This window comes from Pseudorasbora parva, chromosome 19 (assembly GCF_024679245.1).
Source record: "Pseudorasbora parva isolate DD20220531a chromosome 19, ASM2467924v1, whole genome shotgun sequence".
Classification (NCBI taxonomy): domain Eukaryota; kingdom Metazoa; phylum Chordata; class Actinopteri; order Cypriniformes; family Gobionidae; genus Pseudorasbora; species Pseudorasbora parva.
In genome coordinates, this window is record NC_090190.1 from 2789161 (window position 1) to 2814289 (window position 25129).

The 25129-nt window shown below is 36.6% G+C and overlaps 3 protein-coding genes across 3 annotated transcripts in view; 1 reads left to right on the plus strand and 2 right to left on the minus strand.

Annotated features, from left to right (window-relative positions):
* Positions 1-1049, minus strand: part of LOC137047965 (uncharacterized protein C20orf202-like) — a 10139-nt gene extending 9090 nt beyond the window's left edge. Inside the window, exon 1 of the mRNA XM_067425906.1 lies at positions 773-1049. Coding sequence (XP_067282007.1) covers positions 773-964 — 192 coding nt within the window. The 5' untranslated portion in view covers positions 965-1049. The remainder of the gene's footprint in view (positions 1-772) is intronic.
* A 7458-nt stretch (positions 1050-8507) lies between these two features.
* Positions 8508-10461, minus strand: utp23 (UTP23 small subunit processome component). The gene is made up of 3 exons (XM_067425578.1): positions 10087-10461; positions 9832-10006; positions 8508-8998 (listed from the first exon to the last, which is right to left on the minus strand). The coding sequence occupies exons 1-3, from the start codon at positions 10272-10274 to the stop codon at positions 8603-8605; spliced, it is 759 nt and encodes a 252-aa protein (XP_067281679.1). The 5' UTR covers positions 10275-10461; the 3' UTR covers positions 8508-8602.
* Positions 10462-11028: 567 nt separating this feature from the next.
* eif3hb (eukaryotic translation initiation factor 3, subunit H, b) overlaps positions 11029-25129 on the plus strand; it is a 128266-nt gene continuing 114165 nt past the window's right edge. The window contains exon 1 of the mRNA XM_067425405.1: positions 11029-11154. Within this exon, the coding sequence (XP_067281506.1) occupies positions 11080-11154 (75 nt within the window). The 5' untranslated portion in view covers positions 11029-11079. The remainder of the gene's footprint in view (positions 11155-25129) is intronic.

A 25129-nucleotide genomic window follows, 5' to 3' on the forward strand; every position in this document is an offset into this window, starting at 1 on the left:
ATTATGAGTAGAAAACACATTTAATGTAACTTAATAGAAACTAATGTTAGATATATAATGGTTTTTTGTGTATTAATTGGGTGTTTATACTGTAAAAAACAGATGTCTTTTAAAAATCATTTTTTTTATTCTCTTATATATTATTTTATATAATTATATATTATTTAATATATTATAGCATATGATGAAAATATTATATGTATATTATAATGACAAATTTTTATGACTAAGTTTAATAATGACAACTAAAATTATATATACATAATATTAAGAATATATATATTTTTCATTATATTTTATCATATGATATAATAATGTATACAATTATATATATATATATATATATATATATAGAGAGAGAGAGAGAGAGAGAGAGAGAGAGAGAGAGGAGAGAGAGAGCGAGAGAGAGAGAGAGAGAGAGAGAGAGAGAGAGAGAGAGAGAGAGAGAGAGAGAGAGAGAGAATGAATGAATGAAAATAATTTGTTTGAATTTTTAAGAATTTATAAAATATGATGTAAAATGCTAAAGATTAATTCAAAATTATTCTTCATATGAAAGAGTTTAAAAACAAAATAAACTCTATTACAAATTATTACAATACAATTTACTGGAGAAAAAAAAGGAAACTTACACCAGAAAAATAATTATCAAATGGAATAACTGATATTTTCCTAAAGTTGATTCAATAAAGTTATATCTAGGGAAAACTAAAAGTCCTCATATTGCCTCAAATGACTGATAATATGGCAAAGTGTTTTAATAAAATCTTACCAGCTCCTTCCTCAGCCAGGCCAGTGCAGTCTGGATGTCCAGCCGGCCCGGATCGCCGTCTCCATCCGCACACTTCCCTCTGCTCACCTCCGGAGACGAGGGACGATCCCGACACATCCCGGCTGCTCTACATGCATCAAACGAAGTGTCTTTACAGGAGAAATCTCTCAGTCGGGTAAGAACTACTTCCATTGTTTCTAGAAAGAGGAGCGGAGAGCTCTGTGTTGTTCCTGTCAGCTGAAGAAACAGCTCTGTCACTGAAAAACGACTGGTGCGTCCGCTCTGGGATGGACACTTAAACACCCTCCCTCACACACACACACACACACACACACACACACACACACACACACACACACACACACACACACACACACACACACACACACACACACACACACACACACACACACACACACACACACACACACACACACACACACACACACACACACACACACACAGGGACTCTCCATAGGCGTAATGGTTTTTATACTGTACAAACCGTATTTTCTATCCCCTTACACTGCCCCTACCCCTAAACCTACCCATCACAGGAAACATGCTGCATTTTTACTTTCTCAAAAAAACATCATTTAGTATGTTTTTAAGGCCATTTGAATTATGAGGACATTTGATATGTCCTCATAAACCACATTTATAGCGTAATACCAGTGTAATACCCATGTAGTTATACACATTTGTTTCCTCATAAACCACATAAACAGGCTCACACACACACACACACACACACACACACACACACACACACACACACACACACACACACACACACACACACACACACACACACACACACACACACACACACACACCTAATCCTACCCATCACAGGAAACATTCTGCATCTTTACTTTCTCAAAAAAGCTCCTCCTGTATGATTTATAATGGAAAACTTTCACTTCACAACATTCCAAAACATAATATTGTACTTTTTACTGCAATACATTTCATATTGCATATCATTTAATACTTAATTATTGCTTATCATTTAATACTTAATTACATTAAATATGTAGTACTGTATACTTTTACCCAAGTAAAAGTATTCAAAGTTTTACTTGAGTGAATGTAAGTACTACATTTTTAGTGTAATTAAGTATTAAAGGTAGAAAAAAAAACTTTTTATTTATGAAATGTAGTGCAGTTAAAAGTATGACATTATATATTATCCTTTTAATGCAGTAAAGTAAAAGTTTTCTAAAGAAAAACACTGATGGTAAAATACTCCACAAATGTCCGCCTCTGCACACACACACACACACACACACACTCACTTTGCATGCAACATACGTCCGTTTATGCAGAAGGAGTGACGTGGACTGACGTCAGGCTTTGTAAATGTTTAAAGCGCTCGTGGTCGTGGAGTTGCCATGGATGTGTGGGAAGCGCTGGAGAATCAACTGGAGTCTGTGGAGCGTCGGCCAAATAAACACTGAGCTTCCCAAACCTTTAGATCCCACGGACCATCCTGAAATGTAAAAAGACATCATAAAAACCCAATTAATACACTAACAAAAATTATATATCTACACTGTAAAAATGTATTTAAAAAATAAGTTGGTTGCCTTACAATTTTAAGTTTATGGAAATAAATTGTTTGAGTTAATACGATGAACATTTTTGAGATTCGACAAACTTTATTCAAATATTATTAAAAGATTTTGTAATCATATTGGGTAATTGTGTGTGTTTTATTTCTGATGATGCAGTGAAACATGCCAAGTTGTGCTATTTTCAAGATTTATCAAATTTTTTATGTGGTTCAGATACAATAATATTTTGAGTTTCTATTTATTAAACAAATTTCCTTCATTATATCAACTCACATTTTTAATTTCAATAAAATAAATTTTTACGGCAACCGTTACTTTTTTAAGTACTTTTTTAAGTTAAACCAACAAAAATGTTTACAGTGTAACATTAGTTTTTATTAAGTTGCATTATTATGTGTTACATTTATCATTTATTTGTTTATTTAAATTAAATTTGTACTGATTTATATTAATCGTTAATTTTATAGATTAATATATTTTTTAAATCACATTTTTTACATTTTATTTTATTAATTTAACATTGAATCAAATATGTATTAATTTTAATCTAATTTATTTATGTACTTAATTTTACATCACACACACACACACACACGCACACGCACACGCGCGCACACACACACACACACACACACACACAAAAACGTTTTTTAAGCTAATTTATTTATTAATTGTATTATTATATTCACATTATATACACATTTTATTTATTTATATTTTATATATACATATACATTTATTTTAATCTAAATAATTTATTTACTTATATACAATTTTTTCCATGATTTTAAGCAAATTTATTAGAATTTAATAAGGTAGTCATGTACATTTCTTCTTCTCACACACTCACACACACATGCACACTCTCACACACATGCTCACACAAGCGTGAACACTATACAGTATACTTTTTTCTCTAAACGTTTGCATGTTTATTTAAGCTAATTTGTTATTTTTAATATGATAATATTCACAATATATACACATTTTTAGTTTTACTCCAGGCATTTCCACATATATTGATTTTAATCTCATTTATTCACTTTTCATCATGCTAGTTTAACATAATTTCTTTTAATCTAATGAATTCTTTCTCTAGACTTTTAAGCTAATTTATGAATAAGAAATGAATTAAATTATTTACATTTTATTTACCATATGTTAAGTATATTTAATGACTTATTTAGACACTTTAGACTTATTTCAATTGTTTCATGTTTTTTTCCACAGATCCCCGTCGGGCCCCGGAGCCCAGTCTGTTTATTTGTTTCAGGACTGAATAGATCACAAATGACATTTGCCTTTGGTTTTGATGCCATGCAGATATCCGTATCTTTTCTTGCTCTCCTCAAACTACAGGTCTGAGCTCAATGGCTGTGACGAACATGAGCCGCATGCTGTCGTGTCCTCTCTGCGTTTCCCAAGTAACCTGCACAAATAAGCAATACAACTCAGGACAAAAATAGCCGAGACACAATCGAGGCTATATTTAAACCCAATAGATCAAGTGTGTGATGCTACACACATTCAGAGACAGAATGGGACCGAACTCTCTTTCAGAACCTCACACACTAAACAAGCTCTACAAGATGCTGAGCCAATTTGATAAAATTACTCATTATTTAGGCGTTTCCATGTGAAAGCAATGGACTGCAATATTCATCTGTTGATAAATATTAAAGGTGCACTGTAGTATTTTTGCAGTAAAATATCCAAAAACCACTAGGCTGCTGTTATATATTTTTTTCAGTTGAGTACCTACAATATCCCAAATATTTCCAACTATTTGTAAATTGTGAGAAAATTGCTTTTTAAATTAAGGACCGGGACGTTTCAGCATAGTGTTTGAGGGAGTCGCCTGTCAATTGTTATGTGAACAAACCTGACAAACATCACACTTAAAGGTGCACTATGCAACTTTTCGTCCACTAGAGGCGCCTATTCTAAACAAATGCGTAGTTTGATGACGCCAAGTGTGAGCGCAGCATCTTGGGACATGTGGTCTTCACCTCACAGCCGGTGGAAAATAGGACTCGGGCAGAAATCATTAGTGATGGTGAAGTGAAGCTTTTTTGAACCAGTGAAGCTTTCAGCACAATTGAATCGGAAAAAGGTTTATTACTCGATGCTTTTCAAATCAGAGCTCGATGAGGACCTCTTCTGGTGAAAGTGAGGGAAAGCGCTGTGTCGCAAAATGTTTTGCAACCATTTTCTTTTAAGCAAAAAAAAAATTTAATTAATGGATAGATGTAAAAATTAATGAATCAATATGTTAAATATATGACAGTCTGTTCCATTGCATACTCCTAGAAACTACATTTTGTGTTGTGAATGCAGACATTTTTTACTGTTTGTAAACAAATAAACCTTGATAGAGAATAAATACACACACACAAAATAAACTAGCACAATACAACTTCTAACCACCTGTCGCGCTTTTTTAATCAGAGGACGAAGCAGTCACGTGGGCGTGTGTGGAGCTTCGGACGTCATAGGTCACGTGATTTTGATAGAACGAATCAAGCATCGATACAAAGCTTCACTGAAAATAGTTTCATTTTTTTGACGTAAGCTTCAGAGCTTTGGTATCACTGTTAACATCACTAGAAATCATGTTCATGGATGCGGTTATTATCGTTACTGTAGTGAAGCAGAGCAGGACTGAGTGTTGTGGAGCTGAGCACGGCTGCTGGATCGATTATTAAACAAATACCGCCACGCGAACACCGGGACTTTTATTATGACGGGACGGGACACATTCGCCGGGCGCCTGCATTGATCCGCTCATTCGGTTATCATTATGAGGTAATGCAGTTTATCTGCATTAGATACATTTGTCATCTGTTTATCATATTAGATACATTTAAGTGTGTTTAAAATGATGTTATGACGTTACTCCGCGCGTTCACTTGTTCACACTGCCAAGAGTAAAGCGCTCCTGCCAAATAAAAGCCGAAACCGAGGGTAACGCAGATATGACGCGATTGACAGGCGACTCCTTCAAACGCTATGCTGACACGTCCCGGTTCATCGGTTAAAATAGCAATTTCTCACAATTTACAAATAGTTGGAAACATTTGGGATATTGTAGGTACTCAACTGAACAAATTATATAACAGCGTCCTAGTGGTTTTTGGATATTTTACTGCAAAAATACTACGGTGCTAGCCTGGATGCCAGCCGAATTTAGGCCCGCCCACAAAATGTTTAGGTCGGGCAATTCGGTCTGGCCTTGCTCCATAGAGGAGTAATTATCCCCGAACAGAAACTGACCAATGAGATCATCAGGGCGGGCTTTAGACGATGACGGACAGATGATCAACAGAAACTGACCAATGAGATCATCAGGGCGGGCTTTAGACGATGATGGACAGATGATCAACAGTAACTGACCAATGAGATCATCAGGGCGGGCTTTAGACGATGACGGACAGATGATCAACAGAAACTGACCAATGAGATCATCAGGGCGGGCTTTAGACGATGACGGACAGATGATCAACAGTAACGTAATCATCACGTCATCAAAGGGGCTTGGATTATATTTGTTTGAATCCTAAACAAAGAGCTTGTTTGTATATGCATTCACCATCTCAATTTCTCTCAGAAATGATGATCATGTTGGGTAAGTACTCTCTGTATCATTCAATTATTTTACAACACTGGCAAAGATCGTGTATTGCAGACAGGGTTGCCAAGTTTTTACAACAAAACGCGCCATCTACTAGCCCTAATAGCTTCTCGGGGGGTTCTCCGGGGAAAAAATGCCATTTGGGGGGTAAAATGTGTGTTAGTTTGGCAAGGTTGCTGCTAAAATTCGCACTCAAGGGTCTATATATCACATAATAGTCGCTTCAACCCGCGCAAAAAACGTGGACTTGGCAACACAGTGGAGTTGAACTCTGTTGACATTTGACAATGCGTCCCTTCGTTGCTCTGATTGGTTGTAGGTCTATCCAATTGATTTCTTTCCTGGTTTGGTTGAAACACGCCCCATAATCACAGCCCAACGGAGCAGTTTCAGACTCATATTCTGACCACATCAGGCTACTACGGTGCACCTTTAATGTTCAAAAAATGGCTAGCTCTTGTTGGCTGTACCACCCCCTTGTGGTAAAAATAAATAAATAAACACCCCCCCATTTACAATTTGATTCATTATTGTCTTTAGAATAATATTAAAACATTATCACTTTGTTAAATTGATATTATTAATTATTATTCATAGTTGAGCATTTCCAACAGTTTTTAACATTATATATACACGAGGAATAGATGTACAGATATTAAATATATGACATTCTAAATAATACTGTTGAAATATTTTTTTTATTTGGTTTTATATATATATATATATATATATATATATTAGGGCTGTCGATATATATAAAAACATGACGATATGTATCGTTGATGGAAACGATATGATTCACGATATAGAGTTGTTTTATCCAAGGCTCAACTTGCTGTAGTCGGCTTATTTATAAGGTATAATTCACCCAAACACAAATAAACAAATGTAGGCTACCACAAATGTAAACTATCATGTACTTACTCACCATCGTGTCGTTTTTCATTTAACTTCCAAACACAAATGAAGATATTCTTTATGAAACCAGAGGGATTTATGTCCCTCCATTTTAAAGTCCATTTCTCTCAAACTTAAAAGACGCAAAGAATGTCATAAAGGCATGTAAAAATAACTAATCGAGTGTCTAATCCAAATGTTCTTTAGTCTTCGAGTCTTCTGAAGAGACACAATGGCTTTATATGATGAATTTATTTAACACGACACATACTGTAGTAACGTTAAACACGGGCGTTCAAATGATTGCATGACTAGCGGTAATTTTGACGAGCTTTCTTGCAATTAGAGCTGTGATCGATTGCATTGATCATCTGAAGTACGCGCTCCTCAGTGAAAGCGCAAACATTATTTAAAGCGACAGTCCTCAAAATAAACGCGCAAATACCATTTAAAGCGACACTCCTTAGTGAAAGCCCAAACATAATTTAAATCACCAGATCACATTTAGTTTTAGTGATATGATTATTCAAAGCATTTCAGATTTTTCATTCGTACATACTGCATTATTAGCAGGAGAGGCAGGGCATAGCAGGCATGGGTGACCAGATGCTGCCTGCATTGGAAGCGTGTTTCAGTTTTTAGTGATTACATTAATAATCTTATTACATAAAATCATACAACTATACATAATGTTGAATGTAATGTATAATAATGCAATGGGGGAATATTTGTGGGTCCTGATAATATAAAACACAAATAATAATAATAATATAATAAAAAGGTATTAAAAGGTATAGGTATTAAACTAAATTTAAGTTTATTTTGGCTTAAAATAGAGATACTTATAGTATTATGAGTTCAGTATCAAGATACATATCGAATCGTGACATGAGTGTATCGTTACACCCCTAATATATATATATATATATATATATATATATATATATATATATATATATATATATATACACCGATCAGGCATAAAATTATGACCCCTTACACAGGGGAAGTGAACATTTTGTCCTCAGAGTTGATGTCTTAGAAGCAGGAGAAATGGGCAAGCGTAAGGATTTGAGCGAGTTTGGCCAAACCGTGACGGCTAGACGACTGGGTCAGAGCATCTCCAAAACTGCAGCTCTTGTGGGCTGTTCCCGGTCTGCAGTGGTCAGTATCTATCAAAAGTGCTCCAAGGAAGGACCAGTGGAGAACCGGCCACAGGGTCATGGGCGGCCAAGGCTCATTGATGACCGTGGGGAGCGAAGGCTGGCCCGTGTGGTCCGATCAAACAGACGAGCTACTGGAGCTCAAACTGCTCCAGAAGTTAATGCTGGTTCTGATAGAAAGCTGTCAGAATACACAGAGCAGCTCAGTTTGAGATACCACAGCACACCTTCAGGGGTCTAGTGGAGTCCATGGCTTGACGGGTCAGCAAAAGGGGGCCAACACAATATTAAAAAGGTGGTCATAATGTTGATCTGTGTATATATGTGTGTGTGTAATGTGCATATTACTTACAGATTCTGTGTATATATATATATATATATATATATATATATATATATATATATATATATATATATATATATATATATATATATTCATCATTTTAAAAACACAAAACAGGTCTGGTTTAATAGAGAAACATGTTTATTAGACACATATGGCACATGTATGATCAGGGATAAATGAGTCTTTAGAATAAAAGAGGAACGAACACACAGAAGCTCATGCCGTGACGGGATCGGAGCCGGATGCTTTCTCTCCTCCGGCCGGCCGACGCTTCCTGTTTCTAATCCGCTTCTTTTTCTGTCCATCCGTGTTTTTGGGCTGCTGAGGCATGGGTTTCTTCTTCTTCTTCAGGCAGCTGAGTGGGTTGGGATTGCTGGATTTCCTCTTGCGTTTTCTGCCTCTTCTCTCCTCTCCATCTTTGCCGAGGCCTTCCTTCTCTTTCAGACTCTGGAGGCTCTTCTGCTTGGACAGGTCGGCGATCTGGCCCATCTGAACGGCCTCCACGTGCTTCAGCGTCCGCTCAGACGGCTTGTCCAGCACTATGGTGTTGAGGATGATGTAGAGCAGAGGAACTCCGGGGATCTTCTTCAGCGCAGTCGTCAGCTCCTGATCCTGGGAAGGACGATAAGTGTGTGAGAGAAATTTACTGAGATGCTATTTAAACTGATTCTTCTTCTGAGGCTAATCATGCTAACAATGTGTTAAATCAGGCTACAACATGCTAAATCATGTTAAATTATGTTAATGCTAGCAACATTCAGTCACTCTATCCATCATTCTGTCATTCCATCCATCCATCTGTCTATCTATCCATCTGTCTATAACGATAACACATTATTTCCAAACCAGTATTCAGATTAAAGTAATTTATCAGTCACTGTGAGTTACTATTTTAGTCAATATATTTTGCTTTCTTCTTGCGTCTCGGTGAGAGTATTTTTTCAGGAAATGTGTTTTAATTTCAATTTAAAATTTCAGGAGATACATTGTTGACGTTACTGTTAAAAATGCACTTTCAATAAAGTGAGTGTTGGCAAAAAAGGTCATCATTTTTGTGTTGAGGCAGCAGGGGTGTTGTCGGAAACTGCAGAATGTAACTAATAAAGTAACTTAATCTTACTCTACTTAAAATCAAGTAATCTGTAAAGTAACAGTTACTTTTTAAAGGAGTAATCAGACTACTTTTTCAAAGTTACTGTGGCAACACTGATTCCATTCATCTGTTATTCTATTATCCATCCATCCAACTATCTATCCAACCATCCATCCATCCATCCATCACCTTCAAAACATTCAAACTACTTTAAACTTCAAGGTTTTCAAACCTCCTGGTCTGGATTTATCAAGCCTAGTTTGTCTTAAACCCCCCCCCCCCCCCCCCCCCCATCTAGTTGCTGTTTATTCTTCAAAATCCCAGGACTTTGTTCCAGTTTTAGAGTCCTGACCTGAGTTGCAATGAAGTAGTGGTGTGTGTTTGTCTCTCCGAGCATCGACAGCAAACACTCTGATGCAGGAACCGGGTCTTTCGTGTGTTTGCATCTCCTGATCTGAAACCTCTGCAAGATTAGTTTTGCTCCATAAAGGTCTTTTGCAAGCGTTTCAAGTTCCTTCAGTGCGCAGCTGCAGAGAACACAACACGTCTGTTATTATATACAGCATCTAGCACGTGCATTAATAAGCAGAAAATAAGAGTAACTTACCTTGTTGTACAGAGCTGAACTTCTCCCATCAGATACTTCGGCAATTGCTCTTTGATTTGAATCTTATTCTTTAACGCCGCCTGACAAAACGTCCCATCAATTAGTATCTGGAAAGGCTCCCTAAAGCAAAAGTTGTACTTATAAAAGCTGATGGTTTTCTTCGCGTGCTTCTGACGCTTTATCTTCATGATGAACTATTAATACATAAAGCTCAGACAGTTCGAGCGAATAGATTATATTGACAGGGCAGGAGAAGAATATCAATAAACACGAACACGTGAGGATTAATACCCTTGATTTATGTCAATATGTCAACAAAACGAGACAAAACTCACGCTAATCTCAAAGCATGGAACCAGCGTGGTTACAGTAAATATGTACCGGGTGGAAACATCAAACGGTTATTAATGAAATACGGCGTTAATCAAAACAAACACTAATATGAACAACGTAATAATAACTAAGAATAATATATAAGGTTAAATAATAATTATTAGATTACGACTTTCAGAATGGCATGTGTTTACTCACTCTAGGAATGTACGCAATCGTTATTGTTTCTCCGACCACTATCACAGCTGTACCATCTGGCGAATCGATTCTTTCGAATGGTTCATTTCAATTTAAGGAACCGTTCAAAACATTGTTTTAATACGGGTTTTCTATTAATAATACAGTTTATTGTAATTTTATAAATTCAGTTGAGTTCATTGCAGTCGTGAAAAAAGTATACATGTATAAAAAGTAATGTAGAACATAAATAGAATGTTTATATACAATAAACAATATTATATTTACATCTCTGAGGTGAACATGTTTTTGCATGTTTTCATAAAATATTTTTAAAATGAACTAAACCCTTTAGTCCCGGTTTTTGAACCGTTAATGAATGGATGCGAAAAAGATCCGATTCCAATAAGTGATTCTTTCATCGATGTCAGGTTGACCGGAAGTCGCTGGTTTAACGGTCCTGTATCCCCATCGCAAGTGAAAATGGCATCCCGTAAAGAAACTCCACCTGGAAAAGCCCTGGATTGTCCAGTCAAACAGATCCAGATCGAAGGACTGGTAAGAACACGTTTAACAGACTCGGTGTAGTCTATTTTAGCTTTTAAATTAAATATCTCTGAGCAGAAACTGCTGGTTTGTTCACCTGCAGCACAATGACAACATACCAAAAAGTCATGATAATGTTCCAAACCAGAGATTAATAATAATAATAAGTTTAATATTTTCTCAAAGTTGGCCTCAAATACAAATGTAAATAGTAGAAAATGCAGAAACATATTTCTTTTCGTTTTATCAACGACCTATAAATAAACATTTTTGTTATCTATCTATCTATCTATCTATCTATCTATCTATCTATCTATCTATCTATCTATCTATCTATCTATCTATCTATCTATCTATCTATCTATCTATCTATCTATCTATCTATCTATCTATCTATCTATCTATCTATCTATCAATCATGATTTTTTTTTATCAACGTTGGACCAGTTGTGCTGCTTAAAAGTTTTATATTATAACCTGTGTTTTTTTTCAGGATTCATTGAAGAATAATAATAATAAAAAAAGAAGATCAGCATTTATTTAAAATATAAATCTTTTGTAACAATATATACTCTAATGTTCAAATGTTTTGGGATCAGTATTTTTATATATAAAAAAAGAGAAAATAATACTTTTATTCAGCAAGGATGTGTTGAATTGATACACAGTGTTAGTAAATATTTATATTGTTAGAAAATATTTATTTTTTGAATAAATGCTGTTCTTTTTAACTTCCTCAAATAATCCTGCAAAAAGTATCAGATTATAAAAAATATTACGCAGCACAAATGTTCCCAACATTGATAATAAATCCTCATATGAGAATGATTTCTGAAGGATCATGTGACACTGAAGACTGGAGTAATGATGATAAATCAAGCTTTGATCACAGAAATACATTAGAGTTTACAGTATATCAAAATAGAGGACCATTATTTGAGATGTCCAAACTTTTGACTAGTACTGTATATAATATTGGTATATATTTGCATATTGTAACCTTCGGAAAATAATTGCCTAAGTAATTTTTTGACAACATTTTTGTTGTTGTTGCATATTTCAGCTCCTCATGTTGCTTGCCACCTCTGGTAAAATCACCCACATCCCCAGTTGAACAGACCTGTAGTATAATGGCCTATGTCAAGAGTGTGACAAAAGTAAAGTGTGGGAATTTTACAAGCTTTTAAAGATGGCAGCTGCATCAAGAAGAACGGCAATCTACTCAACCTCTGAAGTTATTGAAAACCTGAAAAAATGACTTGGGCAATTATTTTAGGAAGGTGAAAAAATGCGAAAATTGCAAACACATACTTTTATTAACTTTCTAGAACCGGCATGCCATTTGTTTCATTGGTCTGTACATTAAGGCTGCATCTGAAATCGTGGTTAAATAGATCAGGGAGCCACAAAGGAGGGACAGGGGGTCCTTGAAAAAACAAAAAAACAAACACAAAAATTGTAAATAAATAAGATTAAAATAAAAAAGGCATATAAAACATGCACAAAAATAATTAATAAAATAAGTAAATAAAGAAATTTGCTTAATTTATTACTTATAAATGTATTTAATGTATTAATATTATTTATAAATTTGCTTATAAGTGTAGAGAAAAGTATAAAATTAAGTTAATTAATTAATTACATTAAAATAAATAAATAAATAAATTATTGAATGGTAAATTAACATGATAAAACCAATGAGATAAAATAAATATGTTTAAAAGCCTAGAGTAATACTGTGAATACAATACTACTACTACTAATAAAAGAATAAATAAATGAATTGGCTTAAATAAACCTCCATAAGTTTAAAGAAAAACACACACACACACACACACACACACACACACACACACACACACACACACACACACACACACACACACACACACACACACACACACACACACACACATATAAGTACATACACATATAAGTACATAAATAAATAAACTAGATAAAAGATGATTGATGATGAACTAGATAAAAGATGATGAATCAATGGTAAATTACCATATATATATATATATAATATGAAAAGACCTATGCCCCGTTTCCACCACAGGAACTTTACCCAGGAACTAGGAACTTTGGGTGGTACTTCGTGTGTTTAGACCGCAGGAACCAGGGTAAAATTGAAGTTCCGGGTAAATATTTCCCCCTCCAAACCAAGTACACCTGGCTGCAGCCTGCAGATCGAGGCGGGGTTGCATGTGGGGGCGGGGCTGCACGTGTCCCCCCGCCCACAACTCGTCTCATTGGTTAGTGCCAAAGTATGACGTCGATTGAGGCGGGGTTGCACCTGGAGCGGGACTGCACGACTCGTCCCGCCCGCAACTCTTCTCATTGGTTAGTGGCGTCAAGTCTGACGACGACGTTGCGGCAAACAGGAAATGCGATTAATAATATCGTTTCTTATACTTATGAAGTACTAGCATGCATAAAAAACAAAACGGTGAATGCGTTAATTACTTATACCTGGTGATAATATATCAAACACAACACATTGTAAATTGGTTAATTTTTGGAAAACGTTTTATGTATGTAGACTACTTTCCTAACAAGGTTAGGTTACTGCTTTTGACTTTTCACATCGCATTTGTAATGTTACAATGCAATAGTTTTAAATTATTTGTAAACTGTATATTATTTATTTATAACTTATTTGTAAGTTATATATCTTATTTGGTTGTTTATATTGTTATTTTAGTGTATTCTTTATGGTTACACGCATGCATTAACATATAAATAAAAGTTTAATGTTCTCAGCAAGAATGTCAAGTCTTATGATGTTATTAAAATGAATAGATTATGGGTTTACTTGATAATGAAAAGGGTTAGGGTAAAAATACCAGCATGGTTTGTATATGAATAACATGCCAAGACAAATAGTTAAATGTTATTGAGATATAAAAAACGTTTAATTAATTCTAATAAAGAAGGTGGGATTTGTATATACAACTACACACACACACACACACACACACACACACCCCTTCTCTATAATTCAATTCAAGAAGCTTTATTGGCATGACAAAAAATACATTTTGTATTGCCAAGGCATTCAAACAATAGAAACATGATTTGTAACATCTGAATATATTTAGAGATATTAGTAATAATAATAGAACTAAAATAAAAAGACATACATAGTAGGCTATGTGCAGATATAGCAAAATAATACATTTTAATAAAATATTAATGATAAAATAAATAAATAATAATAACAATAAATAAAACATGTAATACAGAAATCATGTAACAACTGAACATATACATTATATACGATGTATAATATCTCTCTATTTCTCTATATCTTTCAGATATAGATCAGATTCAGATTTGTTTTATTGGCATGAATGTAAATCATATAATATTGCCAAAGCTAGGAATTTATGAACATAATTAAAAATACATATATGAACATTAATCATAATAATAATATATAATATATACACATAGCCTACATACACACACACACACACACACACACACACACACACACACACACACACACACACACACACACACTGAGCTGAGGTTACTGTGGTGGACAGTAGAGAAACACACAGAGTTCAGACGCAATACATACATTACACACGTTTCAATGCCTTGGCAATACAAAATTTATTTTTTTGTCATGCCAAAAGCTTCTTGAATTGAATTATAGAGAAGCTGTGTGTGTGTGTGTGTGTGTGCAATGAACTATTTGTCTTGGCATGTTGTTATACAAACCATGCTGGTATTTTTTTTTAACCCTTTTCATTATTAAGTAAATCCATAATCTATTCATTTTAATAACATCCTAAGACTTGCTGAGAATATTAAACTTTTATTTAAATGATGCGTGTACCATAAAAGATATAAAATATAATTATATTAACCAAATAAGATGGAAATAACAATAGAAATAACTTACAAATAAGTAATTAAGTTAATGTATATTGTTATAAACAATATACATTAACAAAAATAATTTTAAACTATTGCATTGCACAACCCCAAATCAGAAAAAGTTGGGACAGTTTGGAAAACGCAAATAAAAAAAGTAGTGATTTCTAAATTTACTTTGACTTGTATTTCATTGCAGACAATATGAACACAAAATATTTCATGTTTTGTTTGGTCAACTTCATGTCATTTGTAAATATGCATCCTTTCCTGTCATTCAGACCTGCAACACATTTCAAAAAAAGTTGGGACAGGAGCAATTTAGGGCTAGTAATGAGGTAAAAGGGTTAAATAATGATGTGATTTGAAACAGGTGATGTCAACAGGTTATTGAAATTATGATTTGGTACAAAAGCAGCATCCAAGAACGATCTAATCCTTTAGGAGCAATGGGGCCGAGGATCGCCAGTTTGCCAACAAATACGTGAGAAAATTATTGAAATGTTTAAAAACAATGTTCCTCAAAGAAAGATAGGAAGAGATTTGGATATTTCACATTCAACAGTGCATAACATAATTACAAGATTCAAGGAATCTGGAGGAATTTCAGTGCGTAAAGGACAAGGCCGCAAGCCTAAGCTGAACAACCGTGATCTCTGATCCCTCAGGCGGCACTGCATCAAGAATATTCATTCATCTATAAGCGATATCACCACATGGGCTCAGGACTACTTTGGCAAACCTTTGTCAAGTACCACAATACGTGGTTACATCCACAAATGCCAGTTAAAACTGTTCTGTGCCAAAAGGAAGCCTTATGTTAACAGTGTCCAGAAGCGCCTCTGAAGCGTTCTCTGGGCTCGGAGGCATCTGGGATGGACCATCATCACTTGGTGTCTTCAGTCCCTAAACGTCTTTTACGTGTTGTGAAAAGGAAGGGCAACATTACAAAGTGGTAAATGCTTTACTGTTCCAACTTTTTTTGAAATGTGTTGCAGGTCTGAATGACAGGAAAGGATGCATATTTACAAATGACATGAAGTTGACCAGACAAAACATGAAATATTTTGTGTTCATATTGTCTGCAATGAAATACAAGTCAAAGTAATTTTAGAAATCACTTCTTTTTTATTTGCACATTCCATACTGTCCCAACTTTTTCTGATTTGGGGTTGTAACATTGCGATGTGAAAAGTCAAAAGCAGTAACCTAACCTTGTTAGGAAAGTAGTCTACATACATAAAACGTTTTCCAAAAATTAACCAATTTACAATGTGTTGTGTTTGATACTATATATTATCACCAGGTATAAGTAATTAACGGATGCACAGTTTTGTTTTATACATGATAGTACTTCATAAGTATAAGAAATTATAAACATTGTTATTAACATATTTTTTTTTTATTGCGAGAAAAAACATGTAATATGCAACAAATAAAACATATTAATACATATATACAACAAAATAAAATAAAAAAGAACAATGAAACAAAAAAATGCCAGAGTGTACAAACCTTGATAAATTAATTTAAAAAAAGTATATTCATTAAGAATATTACAAGTCTTTCTTTCTTTTTTATTCACAATATTATTCAAACTGGTGCAATAGTCCTTAGTCTCCTGAAGAAAATGAATAAAATGTGGCTTGGATCTTGACCATTTCTTTTTGTGTTCCCAAAATAATAAAAGGTTGAACAATAAAGGTGAAATTATTATTATTATTATTATTATTACATCCATTGGAATAATATACATATATCAAAATTATTTAATTTAAATATAACATTTGTTTTCTTTCTAATGAAATTTTCCACATCTACCCAAAAAAATCTTTGTGTATATACAATAACAAAATAGATGAATAATAATTGATGAAATATAATTTTTCTATTGAACAAAAATCACATGAATAATCAATATCTAAATTAAACCTCTCTATCACACTTTTAGCTGGATATATACCATGTAAAAATTTAAATGTAACTTCTTTTACTTTATTATTTAAGCAGTATGCTTCAAAAATACACCAAGCTTTATTCCAGTTTATATTTCTAAACACACTGTTCCACAATAAACTTTTATGAGTAGCTGTTTCACCTGTTATAATATCCCTAATATGTTTATTAGTAGGCCTACAACTGTGTTTCAGAATATCAATGTCTCCTAAAAACATGCTGTCTTGAACATATACTGCCTCAGGACATTGTTATTAACCGCATTTCCTGATTGCCGTAACGTCGTCAGACTTGAACGCCACTAACCAATGAGAAGAGTTGCGGGCGGGACGAGTCGTGCAGTCCCGCTCCAGGTGCAACCCCGCCTCAATCGACGTCATACTTTGGCACTAACCAATGAGACGAGTTGTGGGCGGGGGGACACGTGCAACCCCGCCCCCACATGCAACCCCGCCTCGATCTGCAGGCTGCAGCCAGGTGCTTCTCCTCCAAACGGCCCTGCTCGCGAGGTAGTACCATAGACCGTAAAAAAATATGGACGACTCGACATCATCCGTTTCCGCTTGCCATATTTGAAGCTTTCAGGCAGCCTTGCACGGCGCGGACATCTTGGGACCGAGTCTGCGCAGTAGCGATTTCGGGACCGGAGTTGCGCAGTAGAGCGCAGGAAGTAGAGCAGGAAGTACAGTCGCGATATCAAAAGCCCGCCCACACTCTCGCAGATGCAGAACAATTAATAATGTTGGTGTGAAATAAGTTATGGAAATGTAGAAATTAAAGCTAAAGCTCTAATCTGCTCCCAAAAATTCCGAAAAAAGTCCGTTAGTGCCTCAATGACAACTTCACTCAGAGAAGCCGTCAGTCTCAGCTGTCAATCATGACGTCACACCCCCGTTTTTATAGCATCAAATAACTAACTCAAAGTAAACTTATTTTTAAAACGAACACCTGAAATGAAATCATCGTGATGATAACTGCCTTCAGTGACATAAACTAACTTTGGGGAAACATTTTTGAAGTGTGATTTTATTATTTAGTTTGCCTCGCGTCCATTAGAAAACACAGAGGGGCGGCTATACTGGGACCGGTCACCGGGGGGCGATCGAGGCGCGAAAGCTTCAGTAAATTGGAGGGAGACTGCAGGCTTGGGTAGTACTTTTTCAAAGTTCAGGAACTTTCGAGGGCGGGACTTGGGCGCTGAACATGCTGATTGGTTGAGCTCACGCAGTTCAACCGGCATTTTTAAAAGTCTTTTGCGAGGTTCGTTCTGCGTTCAGTAAATATCAGTCTTGCTCTCTGTCTGGTGGCGCGCGGTCGTCTCAGCCATCTCACGTTCAATGTCCGTAATAGCTGATAATAATATACATTGTCATTTTAAATCTAGCTTTACAAGCTTTCTGAATATGCTGCAGCTGCATGCTGCTGAATCTGCATATTAGTGCTCTTTTCTGTCGTTGTTAATTACCTCTTTAGTAAACCTATACATAACCAGCAAAAGCAGCAAAGCTTGAATCTCTTCCATACTCGTTATTCATTTTTTTTCACCATGTAAAGGACCTGACCGATTACTTTTAAGTGTGTGTCCTTACATGACGTGACGGCGCGCTCATGTTGACAAGAGAGGAAAGTACATTTTTCTGAGGGGTAAACTTTTTATTTCGTAAGTTATGAAGATAATGTTGGAGTAATGACACAGCGTATATTGCCCCGGGCAGTTTTTACTTTAACTGCGCCTGACAGAATTTTTTTTTTTCTGAGATGATTATTACACTTTACAACAAATAGCTATAAATAATACTGTATTAGTCCTGGTGGCCGTTAAGAGTTGCTCTGGCTTCAGTTAACACACTCCAGCTGCTGGAGAAAACAGCGTTGACATTTTTGGTGCGGCAGACAAACTGCATGTGACAAAATGATTGCGATTGAAAGTCATCACATGTAAACACCAGATCGGTTTAGATAACGTCTCATGTAAACAGTTCACTTAATCTTTCAATCGGTACACTTAAAAATGATTACATGTCCTTCACTGATTTGGAGGAGCAGTCGCGCGCAGTCCTACATCACCGGACTAATTTGCCTAATCTTCTCGGAACTTTATCGCGGTCGAAACGCAGACAGCTGCAGGTCTGGGGGGAGAAAAGTTCCTGTAAAAAAGTTCCTGGTACAAATTGTTCCGGGTAATTTTGGTGGAAACGGGGCTTGTCTTTTATGAATCATGAATAGAGATATACACGTTTCTCTACCTTCACATTGTTGTTTAACAATTACACCCTTGTTATCCAATGTGAAGAGATTTTGTGCTTGATTTTTCAATGTGTTTTTCGTTGTGTTTTGGATGTTGACGATGTACTTATAAAGACATAATCGCAGTCTGAGGGTTCCTGATTTTTTATAATTAAGGGCAACTATTATGCAGAATGCACTTTTCTCCAGAGCGGCTGTACAGCCGAAATAAATTCTGTTGCATTATTTTCCTGTTAACACTGTGAAGCTGCTTTGAAACAATTGGCCTTGTAAAAAGCTCTATATAAATAAAGGTGACTTAACTTTAACATGGTGTTTGAATTAGGGCTGTCAAGCGATTACATTAAATTTAATCAAATTAATTACACAGTGGGGATTAATTAATCCAATTAAATTTGCCTGTGAAATTACTCCAAAAAATAGTTTGATGTCATTATTGTGTAAAAAATAAAATAGACATTACAAAAATGAGCTTTAGAAATAAATATTTTTGGTTGAACTATATCTTTTAATGCTTGTTTTTATTAAAATGGAAATATAAAATTATACTCTAAAGAAGGTGGCTGTAAATGTCTTTCATTTTCGTCTAAAAACACGGATTCAGAAATGAACGCCACTGTTCGGAATCTCAGAATTTGTATTTTATTTTTATTAAGTAGTAGAACGGACGCTTTCTTTTTTGTGTGAAGTACAATAAACTTCATGAAACTCATCAGGAAAGTTTTTGCCATCATTCGGACATGGTGCGTCACAAAGGGCTAGTGCTAATAAAAACATAATTTACAACGGTAAATAAACAAAGCTATACCAGTTCAATTAGATATTCTCTGGCTCTGTAGGCATTATTGCCCGACTCTGGTTTGAACTGAACACCAGTTTCTATTCTGACATTTTCCTTCTGTGAGATTGTCCTCACACCTGAGCGTGAGCTCTTGAAGCCCCGCCCTCTTCTTGAAAAGGGGTGGGGAGCAGCAGCTCATTTGCATTTAAAGGGACACACACAATTTTAACATGCTGTAAAAATGATCTGTGGGGTATTTTGAGCTAAAACCTCACATACACACTCTGGGGACATCAGAGACATGTTTTACGTCTTTTAAAAAAGGGCATAACAGGCGCGCTTGTAGTAGCTGCGTTGTCTTGTTATAAACCCTCATTTGCTAAGCAGCTGTTTTCCTCTTATACATCATTTATTTCCATCAGATTGTAGAAGATTATTGCTTCGGTTTAACAGGTCTGATCAGCAGCAATCAAATGATTTTGTGCTGTGTTTTTGTAGTTAATTGGTTTGTACAGCCACAATACGTCCACTGAACCTAATTAAATTCACTGATGCAAGCTTCTAACTTTCTTATCTCGCTCCCCACTGCTGAGGGAACGAGTGCGCTGAACGCTGCGAATGCTCAGAAGCATTATCTTTTTGCTTGTTTTTATTTTTGATTTCTTGAAAACCGTCAAACTCATTGTTCCACTTTTTTAGTTTTTAGGCAGCGGCTCAAGAAAAGCTGTTCCCTGTCAAGGTGCCTGAAGCAAAGCTGCCATCGATGATTTCATTGATTTTCTATCCATTCGCCTTGCAGCCTTTTTTTTAGGCTTCACTAAAGCTCGGCTCCGTGTTTGCTGTTTGAATGGCTGTTTTGTGCCTGTGGGTTTTCTAGCATATTCTCTGCGGTGTCTTGATACTCAACTTTAGGCGCTGATGCGGTTCATGGGCCTTTTTTAGCACATTCTGAGCTGGAATGATGTTTCTTAGGAAACATTTGGGCTTCACAAAATGTTTTTTTTCTCGCCTCATGCACGCATCACTGTGAGTTTTGTTTATTTGAGTTTTTTTGCACTACAGTTGCAAACTTCATCATTGTCTTTCCAGCTGTGTAAAAAAATGTATACAAACTTTAACAGTCCAAGCAGTAATATTGTAGCCTAGAAATCTAGACGCACCCTAGTGGCAGCAAATCTAATCTGTCGTGAGTGTCGTCTAGCAACTCTCAATACACTTCTGAGCTGTAAACGGCAAACTCTGGTCGGGCCAATCAAATCGTGTATGGAGTCGGTGGGCGGGGCTTAACATAACGACGACAGAGATGCGCTTGCGTGCTTCTAGTAAACACAGAAGCTGGCGAACGGCGGTCTTTCGAATCAGCTCTGACCGCGACTCTAGAGAGTTGAACAAAGAGAAAAGAACAAAGAACGGCACTGAAGTCACTGAAGATGTGTTCAGAGTTTAGCCGACCGGATACGGCGAAAGTTTAATCTTTCAACGAGCTCTGTTTCACCTTCGTTGCTCTGGTTGGTGTAGCGCTATCCTATCGCGTGCAGAGGGAGTTTAAAAGACGACCGTTTATCCGCCCCTCGGATTGAGCTGTCAATGGTGAGTTTCCAGACCAAACATCTTGATGTGGGTCTGGTTTGGCTAGTAATATTGTCAAATATTACTACAATTTAAAATAACTATTTTCTATTTAAATTAGATTTCCACCTGTGGAAGTGCATTCGTAAAATTTTCTCACTACTAAACATTCCACTCCTTACTGTTAGTGGGATTATTTACATTTATGCATTTAGAAGATGCTTTTATCCAAAGCGACTAAGGAGTACAGAAAGCCATTTGTCATGAAGAGGCGAAGATTATTAGCCTAGAAATCTAGACGCACCCTAGCGGCAGCAAATTTAATCTGCCCGCAAGTGTCATTCAAGGAACTCTCAATACCCTTCTGAGCTGTATTCCCCTAACTCTTGCCGGGCCAATCACATCGTGTATAGAGTCGGTGGGCGGGGCCATGATGACGACGGCCGAGTTGCGTTTGCGTTGCTTCTAGTAAACAGAAACTGGCGAACGGCGGTCTTACAAATCAGCTTTGACCGTGACTCTGGAAGACTTGGAGTTAAGCTTTTCTCTGAGAAAAGAACAAAGAACTTTTTAAGTCATTCTTAAAAAGGGAAGATGTGTTCAGGGTTTTGCTGACCGGATACGGCGAATGTTTAATCAACTAGCTCTGCTTCACCTTCGTTGCTCTGGTTGGTTGTAGCGCTATCCTATCGCGTGCAGAGGGAGTTTGAAAGACGACCGTTTATCCGCCCCTCGGATTGAGCTGTCAATGGTGAGTTTCCAGACCAAACATCTTGATGTGGGTCTGGCTCGTCAGGGTAGAAGTTTATAACGAAGGGGAAGCAATTGGGAACAACAGCAACTCAGCCACGAATTGATAGGCCACGTAAAATCACAGAGCGGGGTCAGCGCAAGCTGAGGGTAACAGTGCGCAAACTCACCAACTTTCTGCAGAGTCAATAGCTCCAGACCTCCAAACTTCTGTGGCCTTCAGATGAGCTCAAGAACAGCGGAAAGAGCTTCATGAATTTATGGTGTGAGGTTGTTTTACAGGGGTTGGGCTTGGCCCATTAGTTCCAGTGAAAATAACTCTTAATGCTTCAGCATACCAAGACATTTTGGACAATTTCATGCTTCCAACTTTGTGGGAACAGTTTGGGGACGGCCCCTTCCTGTCCCAGCATGACCGCTCCAGTGCACAAAGCGTCGGTCCATAAAGACATGGATGAGGAGTTTGGTGTGGAGGAACTTGACTGGCCTGCACAGAGTCCTGAGCTCAAACCGACAGAACATTTGGGATGAATTAGAGCGGAGACTGAGAGCCAGGCCTTCTCGTCCAACATCAGTGCCTGACCTCACAAATGAGCTTCTAGAAGAATGGGCAAAAATCCCCATAAACACACTCCTAAACCTCGTGGAAAGCCTCCCCTGAAGAATTGAAGCTGTTAGAGCTGCAAAGGATAGGCCAACTCCAAATGAAACCCTATGGATTAACAATGGGATGTTAATGTGCATGTAAAAGCAGACCTTCCAAAACTTTTGGCAATATAGTGTAGTTGTGTCTGTCTTTGTTTTAGGAGCCCCAGGGTGCTCTAATCTCAGTCCATATACATTTTTTGATATCAAAAACTGAACTGGTTTGGCCCCTCAGTGACGCCACCAGCTCTAGTCACGTTTGCAGGTCACAGATAAAGGGCATCTGATGCTGGTGTTATTGATATGCCTGTTTTCTTGTTAATCCTCCCCTGTGAGCAAAACGGCGAGTGAAGAAGGAATACAGGAAGACCCTGATATTAACCATCTGCTGTATTTTCCCTTTCGGTTCAGCCACCTGAGCATCAGGCATTGTTGCTGTGCTCCATTTTGTAGACCTGCTGTTCACAGAGTTTTTAGATGAATACAAATAAGCTAAATGTATAAAGCAGGTGGATTAGAGGCGACTGCTTCAGGGTGGGTAAGCAGCTTAAACGGAGAGCTCTACAAATCCCTTCCAGGGATATGTATCTTCTCAGCTCTCGCCCTCTCTCTCTCTCCCCGTTATATGAAACTCTTTATTTTTGACCTTTCAGGCAAAAGCTAAGCACTTATTAAGCAGTGTGAAATAAGGTCTGCTTATGCATGAGAATCATAGCAGGGCGATGTTTAAATCATTTCTGATTTCTGATACCCCCAGGAGTTTTTCTCTCTTTTTTTTAATGCTAAAAATACATATTTTCATCTCAATGGCAAATCATCTCAATGGCAGAATATGACCTTAAGTTCACCCTATACAATTTTAGTTAATTGAAAAATGATGTGCATCACCTGCGCTTAAAGGGATAGTTCACTTTAAAATGGAAATTCTGTCCTCCTTTACTCACCCTCAAGTTGTTTTAAACCTGTATGAATTTCTTTCTTCAGCTGAACACAAGGGAAGATATTTTGACGAATGTCAGTAACCAAACTGGAACCATTGACTTCCATAGTAGGAAAAAAAAAAAACCATGGAAGTCAATGGCTCCAGTTAACTGTTTGGTTACTGACATTCTTCAAAATATCTTCCCTTGTGTTCAGCTGAAGAAAGAAATTCATACAGGTTTCAAACAACTTGAGGGTGAGTAAAGGATGACCGGATTTCCATTTTAAAGTGAACTATCCCTTTAACTCTTCCTTCTCAAGGTAATGGACAACACTTTTACTTTCTGTCTGCTTTTGTAATCTCTGAGCAAATCCCCTTAAATGCTTTGCTAGAACACCAAGGGAAAGGCAGGTGGTCAGCAGGGGGCAGCGATGATCCACTGAAATCCCTGAACTGTGTCTCTCTCCACTTCCTTACGTCCTTACATCTCTTCAAACTGTGACGTTTGGTTGTCAGTCTCTTTTGAACACTGACGGGTGAAAGCTGGAGCGAGCATCAATGGGTGTCACGCCTACTGAGCAGACAGGGCGTTTGAATATTCTACTTCTGTTTTAATATAGTCTACTTGTATGTGAAAATAAATTTCATTAGGTACAGTTGTGGTCAGAATTAATGGCCCCCTTGGTAAATATGAACAAAGAAGCCTGATCTTTTATCTAAAACAAATCATAAAAATATATCCTTTCATAGAAGAATTGAAAGTGGAGTTGCACTTGAACCAGGAATACACACAAAATGGACTGAAGTTAATGTCGTGGTTGTAATTAATAATACCAACATATTTTACCCCCTAGGAATGCAGATAGAAAACCTAACAAATGCACAAAATTTACCACTAAAAATGCTTAAACTCTACCAAAGAATTATTCTGTAAGGGTGGTTCGTCTACTGTGGTTCAGGCGGCAGGATTACAGAATAACTAAAGAAATGTTATCCGCAAGATGGTGTATTTCTCGTCTATTACCACTGTAACTTATACCAATGGTGGAAATAAGCTCAGTTACAATAGCCAAATATGAGGGAGAGCGTTGCTATGGTGTGACGATATTGTATTGCAATTGGTAGCACATTAACGTTAATACTCAATTAAAACTAGTTAGCGCATTATTTGTGATTGAATGGATTTAACAATATATGATTATGGTTACATGCAAAAGTCATAAAAT

Excerpts from the sequence above, each read along its gene's own strand:
- utp23 (XM_067425578.1), bottom strand. The coding sequence starts at position 10,274 with ATGAAGATAAAGCGTCAGAAGCACGCGAAGAAAACCATCAGCTTTTAT. Across the intron at positions 10,007-10,086 it reads GTTCAGCTCTGTACAACAAG|CTGCGCACTGAAGGAACTTG; the intron begins GTAAGTTACTCT and ends TGTTCTCTGCAG. Across the intron at positions 8,999-9,831 it reads ACTACTTCATTGCAACTCAG|GATCAGGAGCTGACGACTGC; the intron begins GTCAGGACTCTA and ends CGTCCTTCCCAG.